This window comes from Aspergillus fumigatus, chromosome 2, assembly GCF_000002655.1.
Source record: "Aspergillus fumigatus Af293 chromosome 2, whole genome shotgun sequence".
NCBI classification, from domain to species: domain Eukaryota; kingdom Fungi; phylum Ascomycota; class Eurotiomycetes; order Eurotiales; family Aspergillaceae; genus Aspergillus; species Aspergillus fumigatus.
In genome coordinates, this window is record NC_007195.1 from 2769567 (window position 1) to 2792517 (window position 22951).

Consider the following 22951-nt stretch of genomic DNA (forward strand, 5'->3'; position numbering starts at 1 on the left):
GAAGACCCTAAATGCTTCGCTGTACCAATGGCGCTGCGCTTCGGACGAGTGTCCAGCACACTATCAGATTGAGAAGTCTGCTGGTCTCAAGATCCGCTCAAGTCTCTCAGAGCATCTTATTCGGTGCGCCTCTTGCGCGCGCCGCACAGAGAGGTCGAATTGTGGGACAATATGTAGCCTGGGGGTCAATTTCCGGCGTGAAGTGGTACTCGACAGAGGCTTCGAGGTTGGCTGATGCGGAAGAACAAAGTGCTGCTGATTCAACGGCGAACTTTGAGGACGACGAACCACACGACAAACCACAACAGAAAAGGAACCCGGCCTGGGATAAGAGAAAACGCTACCAGGACCATAAGCTGTTGGCCATTGCCGGCGGCGGGGCGCGTCCGGATGGCGATCCCTTAGCGGACGTAGTCCGGAGGAAGGTGGTAAAGAAGGAGTTGCAGTGGCTGCAGGATCCTAAGGCGCTGGCGGACCGGGTCGCTAAAATCTTGCAAGCCGACGATTTTGCTCTCGCGGTGGCGATTGTTCGCGGGGCGGAGAAGCAGAATATGGAGTGCTCAGTAGGGTGGAATCACCTACTGGAGTACTGTATGAACAAGAAGCAACCTAAAGCGGCATGGAAGCTCTACAACGAAGTGAGTGGTGGTGTTTTTTTGTACCCTTCTCAAGTTTTCTTCTTGCACGGTTGCTGACTGTCGACTCTCCGCAAACTCGCAGATGAAGAAGCGTGGACGAAAGCCTACTTCCTGGACTTATACGATTATGTTGTATGGTCTTGCCACAGTGCCGAAAAATGTGCACATGGGATTGAACCCTGTGAAAACTGCTTTGTCAATTTACAGATCTATCTATGAGCTTAACTCTGCAGTCAAGCCTTCTATCATTCACAGCAACGCCATGCTCACTGTATGTGTTCGCCATGGGTATACAGATACACTATGGGAGATTGCGAGTGAGCTACCTGAGGAGGGGCCATGCTCGCCCGATGCTGTGACATACACCCTTATATTGAGAGCCATCAGAGACGCTGTCTATACTGACGTGAGCAAGATGTCTGAGGTTGATCGCATCTTGGAGCGAAAGGCTCAGAGCGTCAAGGAAGGCAAACGAATCTGGTCTGATGTTGTCTACCGGTGGAGCAGAGGTCAACTCGACATAGACACCCAACTCGTGCGTGCAATGGCCCGCCTCTTGCTTGAAGGCGGCAGCGACCGCGATTGTTACGATGTCTTCGCACTCTTGAATCAAACTACTGGGCTTCCTATCCTGGCAAAGAAGCCTTCACCTGAGCGCCAACGGGAGTCTGAGGTCGCCAGACGCCGAAAGAGCCGATCCGCTGAAAATAAGGAGATGGAAGACGTCCCCTTTGTTGACGAAGGCAACCGACCATACAAACCAGCAGAGACCGAAATGGAAGAACGCGAAGAAAAGACAGAGCAAACAGAAGAAGAGGAAGACGATGAGGAATTTGAAAATCTTTTTGACCCAGTGGTGTCTACTGGTTCTTCTTCCAAAACGAAGAAAGGCAACATTGGTCCATCCTACGTTGTTCTAGGTGATCAGGAGCTCACCATACTTATTGAAACTTGTTATACCATGACTCAGGGTGTTGGTACTGGAAAAGCTTACTGGAAGTATCTAACGCTCGAGGATCACGAGTATACCATCAAACCAGGCATGCCTTCGTTACATGCATATTTGCGACTACTAAGAGTGTATCGCGCTAGTCGTGCTACGGTCGATGTTGTGCGCGACCAGGTTCCCGAACCAGGTTGGAAAACGTTCCACATTGCGATGAGCTGTTGTCTTCGCGATCGCAGGAATATCAACATTCTCAAAAATGCCAACGAACTATTGGGAATCATGGACAAGTCCATGGTCCTTCCCCACCCCCGGGCGCTTGACAAGTATCTTAACCTCGTGCAAACACTACAGGACAATCCACAGCGCCTCATATCATTGAATGGACTGAAGATTGCGCGGAAACCCTCTGACAGCCTCGACGTCGTGGGCCGGAAATTACGGTTGAGCTTGCAGACAGTTGCTTTGGAGAACCTTCGTCCTCATATTGACAAGCTCCATGAGGCTCTGAAGAATGGAAAGACTTCATTTATTTCACACGTTGAGCGGAGACAAGCGGGCGCGGCCGATACAGTTTGTGGTGCGACCGCTCGCACGGTGATGGATCGCACCCGAGGTCTGATTGACGAGCTCCTCAAGCCCGAGAATGCGCCCTTCCTTTCCAAGTCGGACCGTGAGCAACTCGAGCAAGAGTCGCAGAAACTCCGCGTATACTCGGATGTCGAGATGGTCCGAAAGTTCGAAAGCACCCGATTGCATCCAACTTTCGAACAGGTCATGGCATTCCAGGAGAAGCATGACCCTAAACAGAACACTGACGAGGCCGACTAAGCTTTGTATCTATATGCAAGGCTTATTGCGGGCCTGTCCAAAAACCCGTTTGATTTGTACAGCTTGTATAGACAACCGTCTCTTACTATCTCCCATCTTTTGTCTGGCATAATAAGGCATATACAGGGGTCGGCATTGCAACACTAACATGTATAATATATGGTTCTTCTGTTCCTCATGGCATTGAAGACCCGTGCCTGTAAATATTTCATCTCCAGAATCACTTCTAGATCACATGCAATCGGTGATTGATGATCGGACTGGTCACATTGTGTCGAACCGATCCAAGCATATGCCCACGTGCATTCATGGCGGCATCAGCTGAAGTATACAACCGCTGATAAAACCAGCACATATCCTAAAACATATTAATAGTATGAGTTACCAGTGCTACTGTTGGAAAAGGTGGATTGTTTGAGTTTCACACTCAAACCGTTCATTGAGACACTGTTCCGCCTGCCGTTTTCGGCCCGTGCGCGTACGTAATGCCACTCTAGCCTCTCCGCCTGAGACAACAGCATGAGGGAGCCTTTACTGCTTTCTCCGAGGGACACACCTTCAAAATACTTCTTTGAGGATTAGCATACCTTTCGACGTATTTCAACAGAGGGGGCAAGGTGTTTGGAGAGTATAGGGTTTGACAGTGTGTGAAAATCTACCATCCTAGGGTCAAAGCCCAAGCAATCTACGTGCCTACCATGGCCAGCACTTCCCAAAGTCGTTTCCATGAGGATCTACGCGATGATGGATCGATCCTTGATGACGACTTAATTGAGGCCGATGACGGTGAGTACATCTCGTTTTCCAGGTTCTCCCTCGATTGTATCAGACCGGCTCTTGTTTGTTTACCCGAGCTACTACGATGTACTGACACTTTGTTACCTTTCTATCATGCCAGCCATCGAAGCCGATGACCCTCTTCACACTTCCGATACCGCTCCGCTAAGAGGCAACATCCAATCCGAACCCTCGAGTTCGAGCAGAGGAGGTTTTGGAAGCAATCTATCTAGCAATTACCTGACATCGACCATCCCGGGAGAGGATCGCCGCGCAACGCAGAACACCATCGATGAAACCGTTTGGGAGACGCTCTCACGAGACTTACGAGCAGTATGGGAGAAGATGCGCCAAGTGTTGTGGCCCAAGTACCTGATGGGAGGTATGCTGCAGCGCGGTGGAGGAGGCATTGGGGCCGCCGAGAGGGGCGAAGCGACGGGGTTCGGTGGTGGGCTCAGAGGCCTTGTAGGACGCTGGCCGGATGCCGACGTGGTCTTGCAGGGTGGAATGAGTGAGGGTCTGCGTGACTGGGATCTTTGGTAAGTGGGAAAGGTCAACAGGAACAGCCAGGTGGCTAGCTAACATGTTCAAAACTATGTGTAGGGGTCCGCTTATTTTCTGCTTGCTGCTGAGCATGTTCCTATCGATGCGCGCAAAGGATGACCAGTCATCCCTCGTCTTCTCGGGTGTCTTCTCCATAGTTTGGATTGGAGAGGCTGTTGTGACCTTGCAGATCAAGTTGCTTGGTGGGAATATGTATGTTTCACCTTTCAATGTTATGGAGCTCCGGATTATACTAACGGTTACGTCCTCGGTTACTAGTTCGTTCTTTCAATCCGTCTGCATCATCGGCTACACTCTGTTCCCTCTGGTCATCGCTGCAATGCTCAGCGCATTGGGCCTTCCGACTATTGCCCGGATACCGGTGTACCTAGCGCTCATTGCATGGTCCTTGGCTGCAGGTGTGAGCATTTTGGGTGGTTCCGGTGTAATCAAGAACCGGGTAGGCATTGCGGTCTATCCGCTGTTCGTATTCTACATCGCGATCGGCTGCCTTTGTTTTATCAGTTAGAAGATTGGAGGATCGATACGGCCGGCCAGGGATCCTAACAATCTAGTTGCGAACGACGGTTTCATTATACTGTCAAGCTCGAGATGAAATGAAAAGGGACAAGAACACAACACCTAGGAATGTGTCCTGCTATATCATCAGTGAATGAGCTATTTTCTTTTCTTTGTTCTAGCTATTATCATATCCGAATTCCCATGCATTGTTCTCTTAGATATTCTAGCATTTTCAAGATATCCAATGGAATGTTCTGTCTAGGCTCCATTGACGTCTGCTTCAAGGTAAGCGGGGTGGATCCGAGCGGTGACCGGGCGACAAGCCTGAGTGACCATAAGACAACACAGCTCAGCGTCACTCTTCTTGGAACTTGATTGCTGTCGGACCGCCGCTTCACCACTTTCCTGTATCAGCGTACGTTTTGCTGTTCTCGTCTGGATGCTCCGAACCAGAGCCTCCCAATAAGTCGTTTACAGAGAGGTACGTCGTTCGGCTGGTTTGCGGCGCACGTGTTGGTACAAACCTCAACCTCATTGTACTGTGCGTGGGGCTCAAACTACAGCTACTCCGTGTTGTTTTCGCCCTTCTCCCCCTCGCTCGACCCTTGCTGGATTTATGTCCGAGACTTCTCACTTGAGACGACATTCATGTTTGCCGAATGACCCTTTTGATGTGCCCATTGAGTTGACGCGGCAGGTCTCAGTTTCATCCAGAGCCTTATCTACCAGGTCAGCTGCTCGGCGCTACGTGCTTCGATCTGGGCTGGCCGTGAAATAATCGTCTCTACACCATTGAATAAGGATACGGGTGGAAATAACTGGTAAATATGGCATCGGATTTACAATCTGCTGCAGTTATGGAAGGTAGAGTCCTGTTTCCTGGAACTAGTATCGGAGTTCAATGTTGACGTAGCGGCTTGCTATTAGGTGAAATTCGAAAGGAGGAAGAAACGGGAAAGACGCAAAGTATGCAAAAACACTGTCCGCTGTGCTTCTTACCGTATTCAAGCGATCAATTGAAATCTCCTTTCTTTGCACAATTGAATTAACACCCACTACGGTTACAGGAACCACAGCGGAAGACAGCCAGGCGTCTGACAACGAGGAAACCGAGCGTCCGGTGCGACAGAAACTGAAAGAGACGTCAATAACTTCTTCTCAGCAGGAAACTATCACCAAGAACGGTGAGGAAGCAACTGGTGCGAAGATGGCGTGGACTACAGATGCACAGCAATCAGCGGATACCAACAACGCGATGGGACTGGGCGGAGGTTCGAATAGCCGGTCGAGCAGCCGAGGCAGGAAGAGGTCATTCGATGACGATGAAGCGGAAAGTGATGGCGAGGAACATGGTCACAGACGCAAGAGGTCTCGCGACTCTACAAGCGAAGGCGACGACCAGCCACCACGGAGCGAGAATGACCTTCCGAGGAAGATCTTGAGCCCAAAGAAAAAGAGAAGTCGAGACAAGCTCGATGAAGACGGGTCCGGAGAACGTGCTACGGAGAAGGCGGATACGAAGATCGAGAATATGGAATCTGAACAGAAGCCCGAGTCTGAAGGACAGCCTGAGAAGAAGCGGCACCGTGACAATTCTACGGAAAGAAAGCCGGTAAGAGTTGATCGTCACATTGTATCTTTGGCTGGGAAAGGACGCTGACATACATGGCTCGATAGACCCCTGTCACGAGTGCCTTTGCGAATACTTCCACAGTCTCTCCATTCGGCTCCCTTGGCGCATCAAAATCCAAGGAAGATGATGGACCTACCAAACCGGCGGCTGTAACTTCTGCCTCTGCCTTCGCTTCGTCAAGCCTGGCAGCATTCGCTGGGTCAGAGCAGTCGCCTTTCGGCTCGCTTGGAGCGTCCACTCCATCTGTTTTTAAGTCGCCAGCCGCGTCCGAGACTGAGAAACCGGCGGCCGCGGGATTTGCAGCTGGGGCAAATACCTCGGGCTTTGCGGCCTTAGGGTCTGGCTTTTCAGTGTTCAGCGGTGGATTCGGTACAGCTGCTAAACCCGGGGGGCTGACTAGCTTCGCTTCTCCCGCTGCGCCTAGCCCATTTGGCAGCAGCACTAAGGACAAGCCATTCGGAGCAGCAGATGCAGATGAAGAAGAGGAGGAAGAGGATGAGGCAGAAACTGGTCCCAAAGAATTCGAGGCAGAGAAACCCGACGAGAGGTTCTTTGAGCGGCAGAGTATGTGATATTGTGCCCTATGGACTGCTTCAGAACTGACGCCATTTCTTTCTACCACAGTTGAGACAGGCGAGGAACAAGAGAAGACGTACTTCAGCGGCAAAGCAAAGCTCTTCCAGTTCACGAATAAGGAATGGAAGGAGCGCGGCATTGGCACATTCAAGGTGAATGTGAGAGTAACTGACGGCCAGGAGGACAAAAAAGCGGCTCGCATGATTATGCGAGCGGATGGTGTCTTGAGAGTCATGCTTAACACGCCCCTTTTCAAGGGCATGAAGGTTGGAGATCCGTCGGGCAATGAACCCAAGTCCAAGCAGATTCATCTGGCTGGTGTCGAGGACGGCCGTACTGTCCCCCTCCTGCTCAGGGTAAGGCATTCCTCTAGAAGTGCCCATCGTAACATCGTTTCTGACATAACTCTAGGTGGGAAGTGAGGACGTCGCCAAAGAGCTCTACCATGTCATTCAGGATCTATTACAGCACCAGTAGACTATGTCACCAAAGGGTTGGTTGCAACGACGCGACACATTGTACGATGGAGTTCATTGCACCAAATTACTAGTTGTCCATACTTGGAACAGCCTTTAACGATATCTTGACTGACAATAGATCTTATGGGGCAATTCACAGAGCAGGCATGGAGATGTGGGCTGGCTTTCTTGCATTTTCTGGCTGGTTGTTGGGGGCTTGAAGCTCTGGAGCCTGATGCTTTGGAGCATGATTTGAACTACTAGACTGAGGAGTAACTTCTTTCTTTAATACATATTGCGCTCTTTTCTTGTTTCGTTTCGTTGTTGAAGCTACCTATGCCAGATGTAGAGTACGCTAGTCCGTAAGTGGCTATATGAAATGCGATGACACGTGATATCGCGTCTTCGCTGGTGGAATTACTCTGTTTTGCCCACCTCAACCCAGCTTTGCCACATTCCAACGACAACCACGATGGAGCGTCGACATGGCTGGCCCAATGTCAGACCCAGCTCCCTCCGGCATCACGTTGAAAAGGAAACGAAACGATGAGGTCGACCCAATAGACGATTTCGGATCAGACACATCCGAATTAAGCAACGCGTTGACGGAGCACAACCCCCCTTTGCAAGATGGACTCAATACCACAAGAAAACGCGGAAGACCGCGAAAGACAACTAATGTGGATGCCACGCTCGAACCGGACGCTGTGTACGGTATAACAGCGACCGACCAGGGTGATAGTCTTGACACGAAAAGCGACGCGATAGCCCCGACCGACAAATCCGACCAGGGGAAGCTAAAATCCAAATCGACCAAAACATCAAGAATCCAAAAGGTGATCAAGAGCCCATCACCCAAGCGCAAACCCTCCGCACCCTGGCCGGAGGCCTTCAAAAGTTTGTCTCAGATCCACCGCGCTTTGAACCTGGTGTACACGTTCTGCTGCACGCGCAAACACTTCGCCACGACGTTCGAGAATATTCAGAAAGCGGTACAGGCGCAATTAGGCAGCGGTAGTGCACTGACCGTTGAAGATATTGCAAGGGTGAGGGTTCTGGTTCCTCGCGCGGTGAAATTCGAGTATGTGGACGCGGCCAAGTTGGAAGTTATGACGGTGGGGGAGAAGGAGACGGCGAGGAATCAGTCTTATGGCCTCTCACATCCTGAATGCGATGGGTCTGATGTTGGTGCGGATGTGCCGTCGAAAGAGGTGTTGCTGTTTGAGTTTCTGGACGGGGATCTGAAGCGCGAGGTGCGACATCCGAAAAACGGGGAGCCCACGAAACCCGTGCGGAAGTTGAAGGATGAGGATCTGAAAATGCCTGTTTACAGTCAAAAGCAGATGCTTGCCTTGATTGAGAAACGGAATAAGAAATTCTCTGATGCCATCGATGCGTTCCTGGTGCAGTGCGAGGACGGCGGCAGCGATCCAGTTGAGAGACTGGAAAGGGAGAAGGACGCATGGATCCCGAATCCTCCTGTTTTTGAAGATGACAGCTTAAAGACGGCGAAGCTCCTCTCGATGCCGCCTCCCGAGATTCCCAAGGAGCGCAAATCCATGGCAGAGATCATTGACGAAATTCGCGCAATGGATTGGTACTTCGCTCAGATCGTCCCCGAAGGCCATAGAGTGTTTGAGGCCCAATCTGCCGTCTACGGAGACTTGACTTTTCAACTTTCGCAAGACCTCGTTAACGCTCTGTACAACACAAAGGGCATAACACAGTTCTACTTGCATCAGGCTGAAGCAATCAACTCCCTTTACGCCGGTGAAGATGTCATTGTATCTACGTCTACAAGCTCCGGCAAGTCATTGATCTACCAGGTTCCAATGCTTCATGAGCTTGGAAGAGACCCTAACAGCCGTGGCATGTATATTTTCCCCACTAAAGCTCTTGCACAAGATCAGAAGCGTAGCATTAAGGAGCTTCTGCAGTTTATGGATGGTTTACAGGACGTCATGGTCGAAACATTCGATGGCGATACTCCGATGGGGAGCCGCAACCTCATTCGTGACGAGGCCCGCATTATATTCACCAATCCGGACATGCTACACATTACCATATTACCGCAGGAAAGTTCTTGGCGCACCATTTTGAAGAACTTGAAATTCGTTGTCGTCGACGAGTTGCATGTCTACAATGGTCTATTTGGATCACATGTTGCATTCATCATGCGACGGCTGCGTCGGATCTGTGCTGCGGTGGGCAACCGACATGTCCGATTTATATCTTGTTCTGCCACCGTAGCCAACCCTGAAGAACATATGAAGGCAGTATTTGGCATTGACAGTGTCAGACTCATTGACTTTGACGGTTCGCCGTCAGGCCGTAAGGAGTTCTTATGCTGGAATACCCCTTACAAAGACCCCAATGACCCCACCTCTGGACGCGGAGACAGTGTTGCTGAAACTGCCCGTCTCTTCTGTCAGTTGATCCTCAGAGGCGCGAGGGTCATTGCCTTCTGCAGGATCAGGAAAATGTGCGAGGTACTACTCCAAGCCGTAAGGAACGAGTTCCAGGCCATCGGTAGGCCAGAAGTTGGAAAGCTCGTCATGGGTTACCGGGGCGGCTACAGTCCGCAAGACCGGCGGAAAATTGAGAGAGAGATGTTCGAGGGCCATCTACTGGGGATCGTCGCTACGAACGCCCTCGAACTAGGGGTCGATATTGGCTCTCTCGATGCTGTAATCACTCTTGGCTTCCCTTATTCTATCTCCAACTTGCGCCAGCAAAGCGGTCGAGCTGGACGTCGAAACAAGGATTCTTTGTCTGTGTTGGTTGGCGATAGGTTTCCGGCCGATCAATACTACATGCAAAATCCAGATGAACTGTTCACAAAACCCCACTGCGAGCTACAAATTGATCTTTCTAATGAGCTGATTCTTGAAGGACATGTTCAATGCGCAGCGTTCGAGATGCCGATCCGGCCGGACGAGGATCATGTCTATTTCGGAAAGCAGCTGCATGAGATAGCGGCCATGAGACTCGTGAGAGACAGCTTTGGGTTCTACCATTGTCACGAGAGATTCCGACCTCATCCCTCTCGATGTGTGCCCATTCGTGATACAGAGGACCAGCATTTTGCAGTCATTGACGCAACAAACGCACGCAATGTTGTCCTGGAGGAAGTGGAGGCTTCTCGTGCCTTCTTCACAATCTACGAAGGCGGCATCTTTCTACATCAGGGCCAGACATATCTCGTCAAGGAATTGAACACTGATCAGCGGTTCGCTCGCGTTGTCAAGGTCCACGTGGATTGGAGCACGATGCAGCGCGACTACACTGACATTGACCCCATTGAAACAGAAGTGATGCGGCAGATCAATCAGAGCTCTGCCTCTCGCGCATTCTATGGCTCGGTGCAGATCCACGCAGTCGTGTATGGCTTCTTTAAAATTGACAAGCGTGGCCGCGTGCTGGATGCCGTGGCGGTGGACAATCCGCCGATCAACATCTCCACCAAAGGCATGTGGCTCGATGTGCCCAAACGCGCTCTAGAGATCCTCGAATCAAGACGCCTCAACATCGCTGCCGCTATTCATGCAGCCGAACATGCTGTGCTCTCCCTGCTGCCCACCTTCGTCATCTCGTCGCCCGGCGACGTCAAAACAGAGTGCAAAGTCGCAAAGAAGGAACTCGGCAGAAACCTGAAGATCGCGAACGAGATGCGCGATCAACAAATTAAAGAGAACATTAGGAAACTTCAGCCCCCTGCCCGGCAACGACCAGCGCGCCTCACCTTCTACGATGCCAAGGGCGGCTCATGCGGCTCCGGGATTGCGAGCAAAGCGTTCGAGTTCGTCGACGTCCTACTTCGCCGCGCGGTGGCGCGCATCGAAGCCTGCGAGTGCGTCACACCGCAGGGTTGTATGGAGTGCGTTTGCGATGAGAGATGCAGAGAGTTGAATTCCGTGATGAGCAAGGCGGGGGCCGGCGTCGTGCTGCGGTGTCTGCTTGGTTGGGATGTCGACATCGACGCCCTGCCTTGGGGGGAAGATGTCGAGGGCGAAGACGGACTAAGGGAATTGGCGGGGGGACTGGAGACGGTCATCCCGGCGACTGAAGTGCCGTTGCGTCGTCAGTGCCGTAGCGATAACGTGTGATGCCGCTTGAACGAGGTGGTGATAAAGGGTGAGTGCTGTTAGGGGGGTGATGATGTCTGGAGAATACACCCGTCTGGAGCACTCATTGCACTTAGGGCAGGCATGATTTACCCGGGATGGAATCAGCTGTTTGGTTGGAGGGATGAATAATATACAAAACACCAAGTGTTCTGCCATCAGCGCATAGCCACAATCTTTCCTCTTTTGGAACATGCTTAAATAAGCCTAGCATAGCCCTCTGTTTGCGCTCCTGGTGCCTGATCTTGAAGCCTATAATATCGCTGTGCTGAGATAATGCCCCCACATGCATCTACTTGAAGAAGCATGCTGGCGCCTACAGGGCGTTAGAGTGCAGGGAGTAAAATAAGCACACAAGATTGATAGATTCGGTAGTGATGGCGGAGTCAAGTAAAAATCAAGTGTGGACACTATGAGATGAGGGTGTGGGTGGGATATGCCATAGCCTACTCCGTAGATCCCACTCACAATACCCACTTAGCTGTATAAGAGTCGCAGAAGAAGGTTAATATTACATCATCCTCTTGAGACTTCTGGCTTCAGGAGGTTAAGAACTTGTCAACGAGCACGCGTTCTTAACGACACGCATACACAGACATCTCCAGGCTAGTAGTTTTCTGAGTTTGGGAAAGTGGAGTTGATATCAGCCTAGCTGGGGGGTTTTCCACTGCCTTGTTTCCCCCAGTGACCTATCCTGGCCTTTCTCACACATGCCGCCGCGTAAAGCACATTCAAAGTCCCGCAACGGGTGTCTTTAATGCAAACAACGCCACATCAAGGTATGGTAGTTTATCTCCCCGCAGGGCTCATATTTGAAATCCCCTTCCAATTTCGGACCGATTTTAAGTTCTGTTCAAGTGCGACGAGACGCGGCCTAGATGTGACAAATGCCGAGCTTCAGCACGAGAATGCGTGTTTCTCATTGCACCAAAAGATCATACCGCTTCTCTTGCCTCCTCTATCAGCAAATCTCTTCAGAGTACTGTCTTGTCTTTTCTTGATGACAGCCCTCGAGGCTCATGTGAGGTGGTAACATCACCGCCTGTCTTCACCCTCCATATTGAGCTTTTCCACTATTTTTGTACAGAAACGGTGAAAACTCTAGAGGCTTCCAGCCAAGGGGCGACTGTCCCATTGCCTGTGATTGTCACACACTGCCTATCGACACCGTATCTCATGAATGAGCTTCTGGCATTCGCCGCATTGCATCTTAGCATCGTCCGTCCGATGCAGAGAGAATACTACCACCGTCACGCAATGCAATTACAGACGCATGCCATCAATGACTTGAAGGATTCGGGTTGTCTAAACATCAACCCAGAGAACTGCGTGCCGACCTTTCTATTCTCTTCGATTCTGGGCATCCACATGCTTTGCGAGACACTCTATTTTCACCGAGACGATTTGAGTTCCTTCCTTGCGAAATTTATCCAGTACGCTTCTTTACACCGGGGCGTGCGTGCTATTGCCGGTACATCATGGTCCACTCTCCAATCATTACACCCCGATCAGTCATGGCAGAATGGGAGCCACTCCGCGTCAAATATCGGGTCATGCCGAATACGCAGAAGCTTGTTGGAAAAGATCCATGGAGCCAAGCTCGGTCCTGCACTTACAAAGCATTACCAGCAGGCGATTGAGTTGCTTCCGTTTCAGACCCAGGCAGCCGATCAACCGCCAGAAATCGCTCCGTGTCATTCTGTAGTTGCATGGCCAGTCCTTGTCCATGCTGAATACCTCGATCACTTGTCCCATGGGCGGCCCGAAGCACTCGTTATTCTTGCCCACTATGCGGTGCTACTTCACCATCACCGCCAATTTTGGGTTTTTGGAGATGGAGGGAGATGGCTCATCGAGAGAATAAGTGATCAACTCGGACTTGATTGGGAAAGCTGGTTGGCGTGGCCAAAAATGGCTATCAATACGGACTGACTGGTTTCTTTTCCTTCTCTTTGACCACTTATGGATGTTTCCCCATCTAAGAATTCTGGCGCTGTTATCGGCCATGGGTGGAAGATTGAGAGGGATCTAGCCTGTATGAAAGGCATGTGTAATTAGGGGCTCAGAGATCGGAGCATCGTCCTCCGTTACAATTGTTCTATGCATGGGAGACAAGAACCAAGTTTGCCATTTTATCTAGATGAGGTCCAAAGATATCAAGTACCCCCCAAACATTCCGTGATTTGCTGTCGGATCGCTTTGCTGAAAGAAATTGAGTCCATTGAATCCTGAGACTGACTCTGCTTGACTCGTAGTTTATGATAAAGGTCCTATCATATGGGTATGAGTGGTTCCGGCCAGGCTTATGAGTCTCGGAAGCTTATGGACCTCATTATTATAAAAGTCAATCGACATGAGAGACGAATGCAGAGAAACACAGGTCTGAGCTGCATACATTATTCAAGCCGTGGGTTCTTCACATAAGGGCCTGGGGGTTCTGTGGGTTCTTGGCGAGTAACCCGCGGGCCAAAAGTCACAATCCGTGCCGAACCCTTAGGCTCGAGGTCAGGCCCAAAACCCGCCAAGAAAGGGGCAGGGCCACCGTATACACGCACCAGGTGTGGGTCGGATGTGGAGTTGCTGGAAACCACTTGACCGTTCTGTTCGGAAATCCCAAGTGCTCTACTCCGTACATCCGTATGATAAAGCAATGGGGGTCTGACTTTTCTTATCTAGTCGCAGACGAGATGCCCTATATACGATCAGAAGGCAATAGGCGTCCCCAGCTCCCGGGGATATCTTTCTCGTGTAAGAGACCCTATCCATGTATTTCCTGGATTGATGCAAGAGCAGCAAGACACACCATGTCTACCCTTGGGCCACCGATAATAGGTTCAAATACTCACTGGAGATGACAGCTGCTGATTAAATTGCGATCAGACTGATGTGTCCTCAATCTGATTAATGTCGTGTTTCCACGCAATCAAGAGGGACTAGAACCAAACTTTGCATTGTCGCGGACAGGAATGATGATTGCCAAACCCCAAAGCGCAGATTAAAGTGCCAGCCCATGGTCTGTGCATACGTACTTAGAGGATGGAGTACTCTGTACAATTCCTCAGACCCCACACTATCTCATCTCGGGAGGTATGCGTATGCACGAGCCACGTCTTTGGTTTTGCAAGGCAAAAAGGTCAAAGTTGTTTTTAGTGATGACAAGATCTTGTTTCTTCGTCATTTAAAGAGAATGCACGAGACTTCATCATGGTCCAGAATATGTCGAACACATTCACCTGCTCAACTTCCAACCAGGCTAGACCTAACCGTCGCGCGCTGTCTCTGAGAAAGCCTCACGATCCATAGACGTTCCTTATGGCAGAACTCAAGCCATACAAGCATGGGGATTACCTTTGGTTATATGTGCCGAATTTGGCAGCTGCTGTCATCTTCCTGCTCTGTTTTGCGGTTGCTACCGTCTTGCACATCTACCGTCTCTTCAAGACTCGGACCTGGTTCTGCATCCCATTTGCGGCGGGGGGGGATTTGTAAGGTCTCATTTGAAAACTTCTACCCACACAGTATTTGAAGGTCAATGACTGACAAGTTAACTTCATTCCAGTTGAACTATATGGCTATGGAGGCCGGATTGGCGCCCACAACAATACCGCTTCCTTGTTTTCTTACGCCATTTCGAATGATGGTGTCCTTCTTGCTCCCGCCCTCTTCGCGGCATCGATTTATATGACCCTTGGCCGAGTCATCCGTGCTGTTCGCGGTGAAAGGTTCTCTATTATATCACTGAATTGGCTTACCAAAACTTTCGTGCTCGGGGACATCTTGTCCTTTGTTGTGCAAGGGTCCTCCATTGGACTCAGCGTTACGGGACACGCCACAGGAGCAACGGCCGTCGTCCTTATTGGCCTATTCATCCAGTTAATCTCATTCGGTATTTTTGGTCTTACCGCAGTGATGTTTTACCGGCGCATTATGGAAGCCCCGACACCACAGTGCCATAATGCTGATCTGCCATGGAAGAGAACCCTTGAAATGCTCTTTGGTGTCAGTGCGCTAATCATCGTTCGCTCCGTATACCGCGTGGTTGAATACTCTGTGGGCTCGAATGGGTATCTATTACAGCATGAATGGCCGATGTATGTCTTTGACACCATTCCGATGCTGACAGTGATGATTATCTTCTACATCTGGTATCCCAGTCGAATCCAGCAGCCGAGTTCCTGCGAAGATCAGCGTAAGTAGCCGAACACAAGAGACGCGAACAAAGCAGGCTTAAATGACACAGTATACTTTGCAATGGGATAGAAACATCACGACAGCACTACTCAACTCAATCTTCACTTTCTTCTCAACATTTTAACCTGCGGTCTAATGTGTGGTACGCTCCTTGGCAAAATACTTCGGATCAAACCATCATGTCTATCCTCGATCTGAGCGTCTGGATTGCTTCTCTTATCAGATGGAACTGATGCTTATTCAACCCCAACTAATCCTCTACTAGCTCGGGGGTACCATTTTGCTAGAGAGTATAATCCTTGCCTTTCTATGTTCACAGTCACAGCTCTGCCTGTATGCAGAAATAAATCTAAAGAGCAATACTATTGTCTTAGACTACATAGAAACGGAATGCTCTAGACGTCCCTCTCACCACATTGGCATAGGGGAATGAAAAAAGGCGAAGAGTCCAACACTTTTAGTTGATTACAGACCGACGCCATTAAATCCTCTGTAACCAAGAGACACCACCTACAAAGTCTTGCGGTGACCTGGTAAAGGAGACCATGCGTCAACAAGCTTTTCTCACTTCCTTGGCTCTGGGCATCACAGTTCCGCAGCAATAAGCAAGCCTCTAGTTCTGAAACCTACAGCAAGTCCCCCATCCTGCTCTTGACCATATCTAGGTTCCCCAGCACCAAGCATAGCCAACTATATCAGCAAATGGAACTCACTGCGAGCTTTGTGTAAGATGCCGCTATAGTAGAGGGCAGCTATCATTCTTCTCTTTTCATCTTTATTTTTACTCAGTGTACGGTCGTAATTCACTGCCACAATAACATCCTTGTTAGAACATTGGATCCAGTCGTATATGGAAGCACAACCCGTATTTCATGGGGCAGCAGCTCGTGAAGCGTATTGAAATGAGCGCCAGCCGAAACTAGAGAATGGCCAACTGCATTCACATGAAAACACAACTACTTTTAAGCTCTTAATCAGATTGTGTATGTAAGTTTGGTCCCCCCTTTGCACAGTCGTGCATGGGCTCTCTTTAAACTGGCCGACAATCACTAGGCCAACTCTTTTAAATGCCACTGCGGGGCTTCTCACAATACTTATCAATATTTATACTGCAAAAGGGGGTGACTGGTCTATTATGGCGCTTATCACTGCGATTGTGACGGGGTTATCATTGGCGATGTCTTTGGCAATGGCCTGTTTCTATAAATTGGGGAAGATCAATGTCATTGGACAAGAACATGATAGGGAACGGCACGCCGGATTGTGCATGGTATACTCTTGACCAGCATAGCGAATTTTGACGCCTTTTCAGCCTGTCTGGATATCAGAGCTACATGAAGTCAGTGGCCTCACTGGATGCAATATGGGGAAAGTAGACGTCAACGTTTGGTGTGGTGGTCTACAAAAGGGGATTTAAGAGCTTGGATTCTTTATTATTCCATCAGGACATTCATGGGCCGCTACGCCTACTCCAGAGCAGGCAATAGAATCCGCCATGCAGGGTCGTGATGGGCCGACATATAGGTTGATTCCCTATTGAGTTACCATACTGGCCTCCATAACTTCTCTTCCAGGCACCGTTGCTCTGTAGACTGTGTCTTGTTTAGGGTCTCTAAGCTCAGAAGCCTATCATCTTTTTCTTAATACAATTATAGTGAGGCTCTTCAATGGAGTGCACATTTATAAAATGACACTTAATTCTATAACACCATCATACTGTTCCCCAGAACAACAGGGGTGGGGGCATAAAGCCATGGCCAAGGGCTGTAGGGCTGACAGGTGCCTATTAATATGATTCAGGAGCGTGGCTTTGTCCAGCCACTGACGAAACCGCCCATTGTCTCTCTTATTTTCATTGCCTAGGCAGAATGGGTAGAACCCAAGCGCCACTAAAGTATAACAAAAACGTCAATTGTCCGCATCAGGTTTAAAGATTAGCAAAACGGGAAATGCACTGCTGGATCCAGTCTTCTTCTGAGTATGAGAACTGAGTACATAGGTAACAAAATTGCACATAGGTCCGGCGAACGTGATGGTGGGCTCCTTTGCCATTCTTTATAGCATTGCTGCTAGGGAGCTGCATCTAATGATTTCCTCTGGCATTGTAAAATGTGTTTGGCACAAGGTTTTTAAAGGCAAGACTATATCCATTTAGCATTCATGACTTGGACAAAAAAGGTGAAATAACCAACTTAGACATTGGTTTTGAGCAGATAGGACAGAGGCCACCCACAGGGACCAGACCTAGATAATAGATGACTTTCTCAGTTGCTTTGCACAGTGAGACCATGTCTTCTAAATATTATCTTCCGATCCCACTATCAACTATTACCTTCTTGAAAAAGATTCTCGCGCAAACGGCTCTAATTGGTGTGTATTTTGAATAAACAGCGGAGTTTGTATACAAATGCATGGATATGACGTATACGGTAAAATGCCGTTTGTATGAAATCCCAGCCCACCTTCGTAGCAACTCCAGGTATAAACGGGTATTTGGGTTTTATGCTTGCCTCCCAATGCTTCGGTCGTTGTTATAGACAATTCAGTAGAGCAGGGAAAATTAGGAACAGATGTTATGTGGGTATATTGGTTGAACAGGCACATGGAAGAAATTAAGAATAGGTGTCAAAACGAGGAAGGGTGAGATATCATGATGTTGGTCGAATGAGGCAGAAGATTGACGAAGAGGTCGTTCGGTAGAAGTTAATAAAAATGGCATGTAGGTTAAGGTCATGTATATCCAGCGCAACAGCTCGAAGGTAACGCGCAAACAGAGGTGTAAGAATCTGACATGATCGGTCAGAAAGCATGAGACGCGTCTGTTAAGAGCCTATGGCTTCTTCTTCACGACGTATTGTGAAGCTCAACCAAGTGCAAAGCATATGCAAGGACTCAGTTGCCATGTCATCATCGAGCAGCTTCCAAAACAGCAGAAGGCGGGCTAGCCTCACTTTCGGTGTCATCCAAGCTAAGTTTCCAGAATATGGTCCTCATATCGCGTACGTTTTCCCGAAAATCGTCTCGTGCATGTGTTGTCCGTTCTTCAGTCATCGAGCGAACCTCGCGAATAATCTCGATGTATCCTTCCTCATTTGGTAGCCACCAGTGGTTGATCTCAGGCAATTGCCAAAGGGCTGCCATGCCTGCACGGAACTTGGGGGGCGTGATGTAGCTGTAAAACCGCGTTCTTAGCTATGCCGGCCAGGAACATATTGCACGCCGCACAATGAGTCAGAGATGCAATGAAAAGAGGAAGCATACATACCCGTTCTGCTCCATCAGCGCAAATTTTCTTCGGGCCCACATGACATGTTTATGATCCCTCGGCAGAAACATGCTCGCCATTCCGATGCTGTGCTTGAAAGCAAACATATAACCGTTCTCCTTGTCGGGCCACCTTTCGATTGTCTCCATTATTCGGCACTGCTCTAGAGCCAAATGTTCCAATTCCACCATTGAGGATTGGCGAACGGACAATAAGGATTGGTACTTGAACATTGTTTTTGTTGACAGGTAGTCAATCCAAGCAAAATTAACCTCCCATAATGGGCCGACATGCAGACAGCCAGGAACGTAAGGGTCGATGAAATCATCTTCCGTCAAGGGTTTTTGATTTGGAAAGCTTATGACCTTGTACTCTGGATCCGCGAGTGCTTCCAGGATGCTCTTCATCTTTTCCAATAGCTGGTCGAGCTGCTCGTTTTGGCAAATAAATTCCTCGATCGGGATCAATCCGCGAGAGAGTTTTGCATACAGAGAGGCCATCTCTAGTCCGAATCGGCGATTTATGGACCCGGCCAATGCAAGCTGCTTCTCCGGATCGTCTGGGAAATTGGCGGCTTGTTCGGCGTCATGTTCTTCTCTCGCAATGTACCACTCACGGCCCAGAATCGCCTCATTCCCGGCCAATATCCCCGCGACCAGGTCAAATCGAGCGTACCAAAGGAATATATTCGCATGAAGTTCGTTGTATTTGACGGATTCTGGAGTCAGGAGTTCGCGCATCAGCGAATGAGCGGCTTGATGATGGTCGATGAGATTCACCCAGTCGCCTATGAATTCCTATACTCAGTGAGCATTGGGACGAACCAAGTTTGAAGGTGACACTAGAGAGCACGCAGGGCAGTTCAAGTTCATACCTCGAAAGTTGTAAGCGCGAGGACGGTAATGAGCGTTGCTTCAGAATGGGGCTCTCCCGATGCCAAAGATTTCCGCAACAACTTCAAGGCCTTGTCATAATACCGAAGAAAAGTATAGAGTTTCCCCGTGCCGCTATGTATGGAATGGTGGTAAGCAGAGAGACCGACAATCGCATAGAGAAGCGGCTCGTATTGCAGGGCGAATTTGATGATGTTGTGATGAACAAACTGATCGGAAGACGGCCTCATAAAATAATGACGATACGTCATGTACTCTTGATGAAAAGTAAGGTAAGATCGCAAATCTTCTGGCAGATGTGAGAAGCTGTCGGCGCCAAGAGATTCCTGGTTGGACAGTCCGACACTGGCCGACCGCGCACTCATAGATTCGAATCTAGAGGAAGCTTCAGTGGAGGGTGAACTGCCTTCTGTATTGGGGGGTGTCGCATCTGGAGCTGTTAGCTTCGTCCCGCGCTTCCTCAGCGACTGCATGCTTTGTTTTGTAGCCGGGCCCGGCTTGACACGGGCTGCCAGTGATGTTGTGGAGGACGACAAGAGAGTTGCCGAATCCACGCTGCCTTCGTCCACCTCTTCCTCGTCCAGAATCGGCTCCAGCGCGTGAAACTCATCCGGTCCAACATGGCCCGAAGAGTCACTCCCTTGCGATGGCGGGCGTTGGGCTCTGGCCTTGGCTCCAAGCCGCGACGCTGCCTTGGATGAAGTACCAGTCGCAGTCGGTGACGGATAGACACATTCGCGATTACCTTTCCGACATCTCTCACAGACCGGACGGGCCTCGTCGCATTTGATGCGACGGGAGCGGCAGGTGAAGCAACCACTCCTGGTGCGCTTGTGCTTTTTCTGATCGGAGACAGGCTGCAACAAGGGCGGCTGGTGGTGTTGTTTGGGCGGAGGAGAGGAATATGGCGTTGCCGCCGCAGGAATGCCAGGCTGCGGGGGTTGTGGGGGCAGGTTGTGCCAAAAAGCTACACTGTCGGGATACTGACTAGCACCGAAGATAGAATAAGCAGGGATCTGGTTTGGGTCCTGGAAATGCATGTTGCCCGGAAAATAGCCGCTCAAGGGGGTTTGGGCCGTGTCGAATGAACGCGCCATGGTTGTGGCCAGCCGAATTGCATCCAGGGAGCAACGCGGATCAGAGTCCGGGGTGCCGGCATAAGCTATGGATAGATTCGCTGGCAGGTTGAGGCAGCCTCTGAAGGTGAACCCATGCGAAAAGCACCATCCAGACGGGAGAAGAACCTTGTAAGGACACGAAGGAACGAGGTGAGATGCAGTGGCCAAAAAGAAGAAGGGGGGGGGTCCAAGGCCGTGCCACAGTGCGATTGGCTGCAATCAACAACCAAGTCGCTGTAGCGATGGAATTTTGGATTTAATAGGTACTTGGGAGAGAGAATGAGAAAAGAAGGACGGGAATGATGAATGGTTCAAATGAACTAGATGATGGATGGTTGACCGGATGAGCCGCGATGGCGGTTGGTAGTGGAAATTGGGAGCTGGTGAACCAGTAAAGTACAGTAGCAACTATGGTAGCAACTGTATGGTACCTCTGGAAGGTTAGGTAGTATGGCAGGGTATTGGATGGGGAGTCATTCGATAACAGGGTTGCCAATCAAGCTAATGACGAGGGAACTGTCAAATGAACAGGAAGAAGGAAGGAAGACCATGCTCTCATAACTGTCATATGAAGATATTGATAATAATAATCAGTGAACCGGATGCCTGTGGTTACATGATTCATGGGCCAACTTATCTACCTACCTAGATAGTAGCTAGACTAGACTAGATATGCTTGATGGCGGCGGGAATACTCAAACTTACTTTGGGGCTATTAGTCTTAGTCTCTTAGTTTCTTACTGTTTGGATTGCCTGGATAGGGCGAATGAAACCACGCAGTATCATAAAATTTCTTATTACTCAAGGCACGAAAAATGACCCAGTACATCTCTAGGGTCCTTTGCCTTTGTTTTTGCTGATATTCAGCTTCAAACCTTTAGTGCATGCATAAAATCGTATTGAGGCAGACACTGTATACCACGAGGATCTCTAGACTACTCCATGCTCGTTGGAACTACCTCTACCAATGGTCCAAGGATTATTTAATGCGCCTGCATAACTTGTTACCTAGTCCGTAATTAATCATAAAGCCTGGAATTGGCGTCCCACCAAGCACCAAGTGGACATTTGATGTTGACAAAACTGGTACTGTACTCCGTTAAACTAAGGGACTGGGCAGGAAGTCAAGTGGCCACTGGGGGCTCTCAGACTTACAGGACTATCCCTACCTAACGGTCTACTCAGTATGATTGTATCTGTCATTTTTGCTACTTAGCCAGAGTCAAATCTAATCGAGGTACTTTGTAATTATCATTATATGAAGAATACCCCCTGATTGACAGCGCATCATGCTTCTGTCTACTCCGTACTATCACTACTATTTATAAAAGATCAGCTATGCTAGGATCTTTGCCCTTCGTATACTTTGCAGGGCCAACCTAGCTCCTCAATTTGTGTTTGAGGAGTAGCCCTCTAAACCGTGGAAAGATAATCCATGAACCCAGATCAGTAAGCTAGATCAACCAACTGGTCGACGCTACTGCTGGACCGCTGGTGAGCTAGATCAATTTTTTTTTTTCTCTTTCCTTTTGTTTGGTTTCCCTCCACTTCCTTTCCACCAGGATGCAGGATATGCCAAGAGGATAGGTACTTTAGTTATATTCTCCTTCATTCTCCTACGCAACGCTTTCTCTTTCTGAGAGTGCCAAGTTTTGTCTCAATGTCGACACATGATTGCAGTCCAGCCAGCTCTTAAATCATTACCCAGTCTGGCCTCGTAAGTCATGGCTATGGGTCATAGCACACAGAATTTGATCCATCGGCGTTAATTGAAAGACCGATTTGTGGGACTCTAACCGATTTAGGCAACCCCTTAACAGTCGGGTATTTCATTTGTAGGAATATCCGTACTTAGACTACGGAGCACATGTTCAAGGGTCAAAGACTACCTACTTACTCAGATTGAAGGCAAGACTTGGCCTGTCTTCTAGATTTTGATCCTGTGAAGTTGCGGCAATGAGCCCACGGGAGCGGACAAGCTCCATGCGTCAGCCATAATCGCATCTTCCATGATTTAGATTGTCGGATACTTTATTTCTTAACTGTTGATGTTACTATAATTATTATTATTACTATTATCATCTGGATGATCCTGTCCAGTTACCTAATCAGTGTTCACAGTTGCTCCATAAGGTTCACCGGCTGTACCCAGCAGTCTGCCAGCGACCTGCACAGTAGCATTCTGTCCAGCTGGAAAGTGCAACGAGGGTATATCGACTGGCACGGAGTCCCTGTTTACCCTCCTGCTTCTTCATACTTGCGCAAAATCATCAGAGAGGTTGACAGAGTAGAATCTTTCCCCCCCCCCCCCCCCCTCCCCCTACTTTTGATAGGGCCAACGGAGTGCTCCGTACTCCGACTGTATGAGCCCTCTGAATCCCTGACAGCGTTTTGCTCCAAGCACATGCCAAATCGATCAGCCACTACTACCAGAAG

The 22951-nt window shown here is 49.4% G+C and overlaps 7 protein-coding genes across 7 annotated transcripts; 6 read left to right on the forward strand and 1 right to left on the reverse strand.

The window, feature by feature from the left end:
• Positions 1 to 11: 11 nt before the first annotated feature.
• Positions 12 to 2415, forward strand: AFUA_2G10790 (pentatricopeptide repeat-containing protein; the record flags this gene model as incomplete). Its single annotated transcript, XM_750319.1, has 2 exons — positions 12 to 638; positions 721 to 2415. 2 exons carry the CDS (start codon positions 12 to 14, stop codon positions 2413 to 2415), a joined length of 2322 nt encoding a protein of 773 aa, XP_755412.1.
• Positions 2416 to 2742: 327 nt separating this feature from the next.
• Positions 2743 to 4524, forward strand: AFUA_2G10800 (Yip1 domain protein). Its single transcript, XM_750320.2, has 4 exons — positions 2743 to 3201; positions 3314 to 3731; positions 3796 to 3948; positions 4015 to 4524. The coding sequence occupies exons 1-4, from the start codon at positions 3114 to 3116 to the stop codon at positions 4262 to 4264; spliced, it is 909 nt and encodes a 302-aa protein (XP_755413.1). The 5' UTR covers positions 2743 to 3113; the 3' UTR covers positions 4265 to 4524.
• A 66-nt stretch (positions 4525 to 4590) lies between these two features.
• On the forward strand, positions 4591 to 7240 carry AFUA_2G10810 (Ran-binding domain-containing protein). Its single transcript, XM_077804158.1, has 7 exons — positions 4591 to 4738; positions 4962 to 5121; positions 5185 to 5223; positions 5325 to 5869; positions 5935 to 6454; positions 6515 to 6822; positions 6878 to 7240. The coding sequence occupies exons 2-7, from the start codon at positions 5085 to 5087 to the stop codon at positions 6941 to 6943; spliced, it is 1515 nt and encodes a 504-aa protein (XP_077660321.1). The 5' UTR covers positions 4591 to 4738; positions 4962 to 5084; the 3' UTR covers positions 6944 to 7240.
• Positions 7241 to 7409: 169 nt separating this feature from the next.
• AFUA_2G10820 (ATP-dependent 3'-5' DNA helicase) lies at positions 7410 to 11030 on the forward strand (the record flags this gene model as incomplete). The annotated part of the gene is made up of 1 exon (XM_750322.1): positions 7410 to 11030. One exon carries the CDS (start codon positions 7410 to 7412, stop codon positions 11028 to 11030), a length of 3621 nt encoding a protein of 1206 aa, XP_755415.1.
• Positions 11031 to 11465: 435 nt separating this feature from the next.
• On the forward strand, positions 11466 to 12980 carry AFUA_2G10830 (uncharacterized protein; the record flags this gene model as incomplete). Its single annotated transcript, XM_750323.1, has 4 exons — positions 11466 to 11473; positions 11786 to 11827; positions 11907 to 11960; positions 12056 to 12980. The coding sequence occupies 4 exons, from the start codon at positions 11466 to 11468 to the stop codon at positions 12978 to 12980; spliced, it is 1029 nt and encodes a 342-aa protein (XP_755416.1).
• Positions 12981 to 13915: 935 nt separating this feature from the next.
• AFUA_2G10840 (RTA1 domain-containing protein) lies at positions 13916 to 15561 on the forward strand. Its single transcript, XM_077804159.1, has 2 exons — positions 13916 to 14533; positions 14608 to 15561. Exons 1-2 carry the CDS (start codon positions 14386 to 14388, stop codon positions 15243 to 15245), a joined length of 786 nt encoding a protein of 261 aa, XP_077660322.1. The 5' UTR covers positions 13916 to 14385; the 3' UTR covers positions 15246 to 15561.
• Positions 15562 to 17000: 1439 nt separating this feature from the next.
• AFUA_2G10850 (Zn(II)2Cys6 transcription factor) lies at positions 17001 to 21154 on the reverse strand. Its single transcript, XM_750325.2, has 3 exons — positions 19379 to 21154; positions 18505 to 19301; positions 17001 to 18411 (listed from the first exon to the last, which is right to left on the reverse strand). The coding sequence occupies exons 1-3, from the start codon at positions 20492 to 20494 to the stop codon at positions 18147 to 18149; spliced, it is 2178 nt and encodes a 725-aa protein (XP_755418.1). The 5' UTR covers positions 20495 to 21154; the 3' UTR covers positions 17001 to 18146.
• Positions 21155 to 22951: the final 1797 nt, after the last annotated feature.

Coding starts and splice junctions, on each gene's coding strand:
- AFUA_2G10800 (XM_750320.2), top strand. CDS start 3,114: ATGGCCAGCACTTCCCAAAGTCGTTTCCATGAGGATCTACGCGATGAT. Junction 3,732..3,795: donor CTGCGTGACTGGGATCTTTG/GTAAGTGGGAAA, acceptor AACTATGTGTAG/GGGTCCGCTTATTTTCTGCT. Junction 3,949..4,014: donor AAGTTGCTTGGTGGGAATAT/GTATGTTTCACC, acceptor CTCGGTTACTAG/TTCGTTCTTTCAATCCGTCT.
- AFUA_2G10810 (XM_077804158.1), top strand. CDS start 5,085: ATGGCATCGGATTTACAATCTGCTGCAGTTATGGAAG. Junction 6,455..6,514: donor GAGGTTCTTTGAGCGGCAGA/GTATGTGATATT, acceptor TTTCTACCACAG/TTGAGACAGGCGAGGAACAA. Junction 6,823..6,877: donor CTGTCCCCCTCCTGCTCAGG/GTAAGGCATTCC, acceptor ACATAACTCTAG/GTGGGAAGTGAGGACGTCGC.
- AFUA_2G10840 (XM_077804159.1), top strand. CDS start 14,386: ATGGGGATTACCTTTGGTTATATGTGCCGAATTTGGCAGCTGCTGTCA. Junction 14,534..14,607: donor TTTGCGGCGGGGGGGGATTT/GTAAGGTCTCAT, acceptor ACTTCATTCCAG/TTGAACTATATGGCTATGGA.
- AFUA_2G10850 (XM_750325.2), bottom strand. CDS start 20,494: ATGGCGCGTTCATTCGACACGGCCCAAACCCCCTTGAGCGGCTATTTT. Junction 19,302..19,378: donor TCGCGCTTACAACTTTCGAG/GTATGAACTTGA, acceptor CACTGAGTATAG/GAATTCATAGGCGACTGGGT. Junction 18,412..18,504: donor GCGCTGATGGAGCAGAACGG/GTATGTATGCTT, acceptor GCGGTTTTACAG/CTACATCACGCCCCCCAAGT.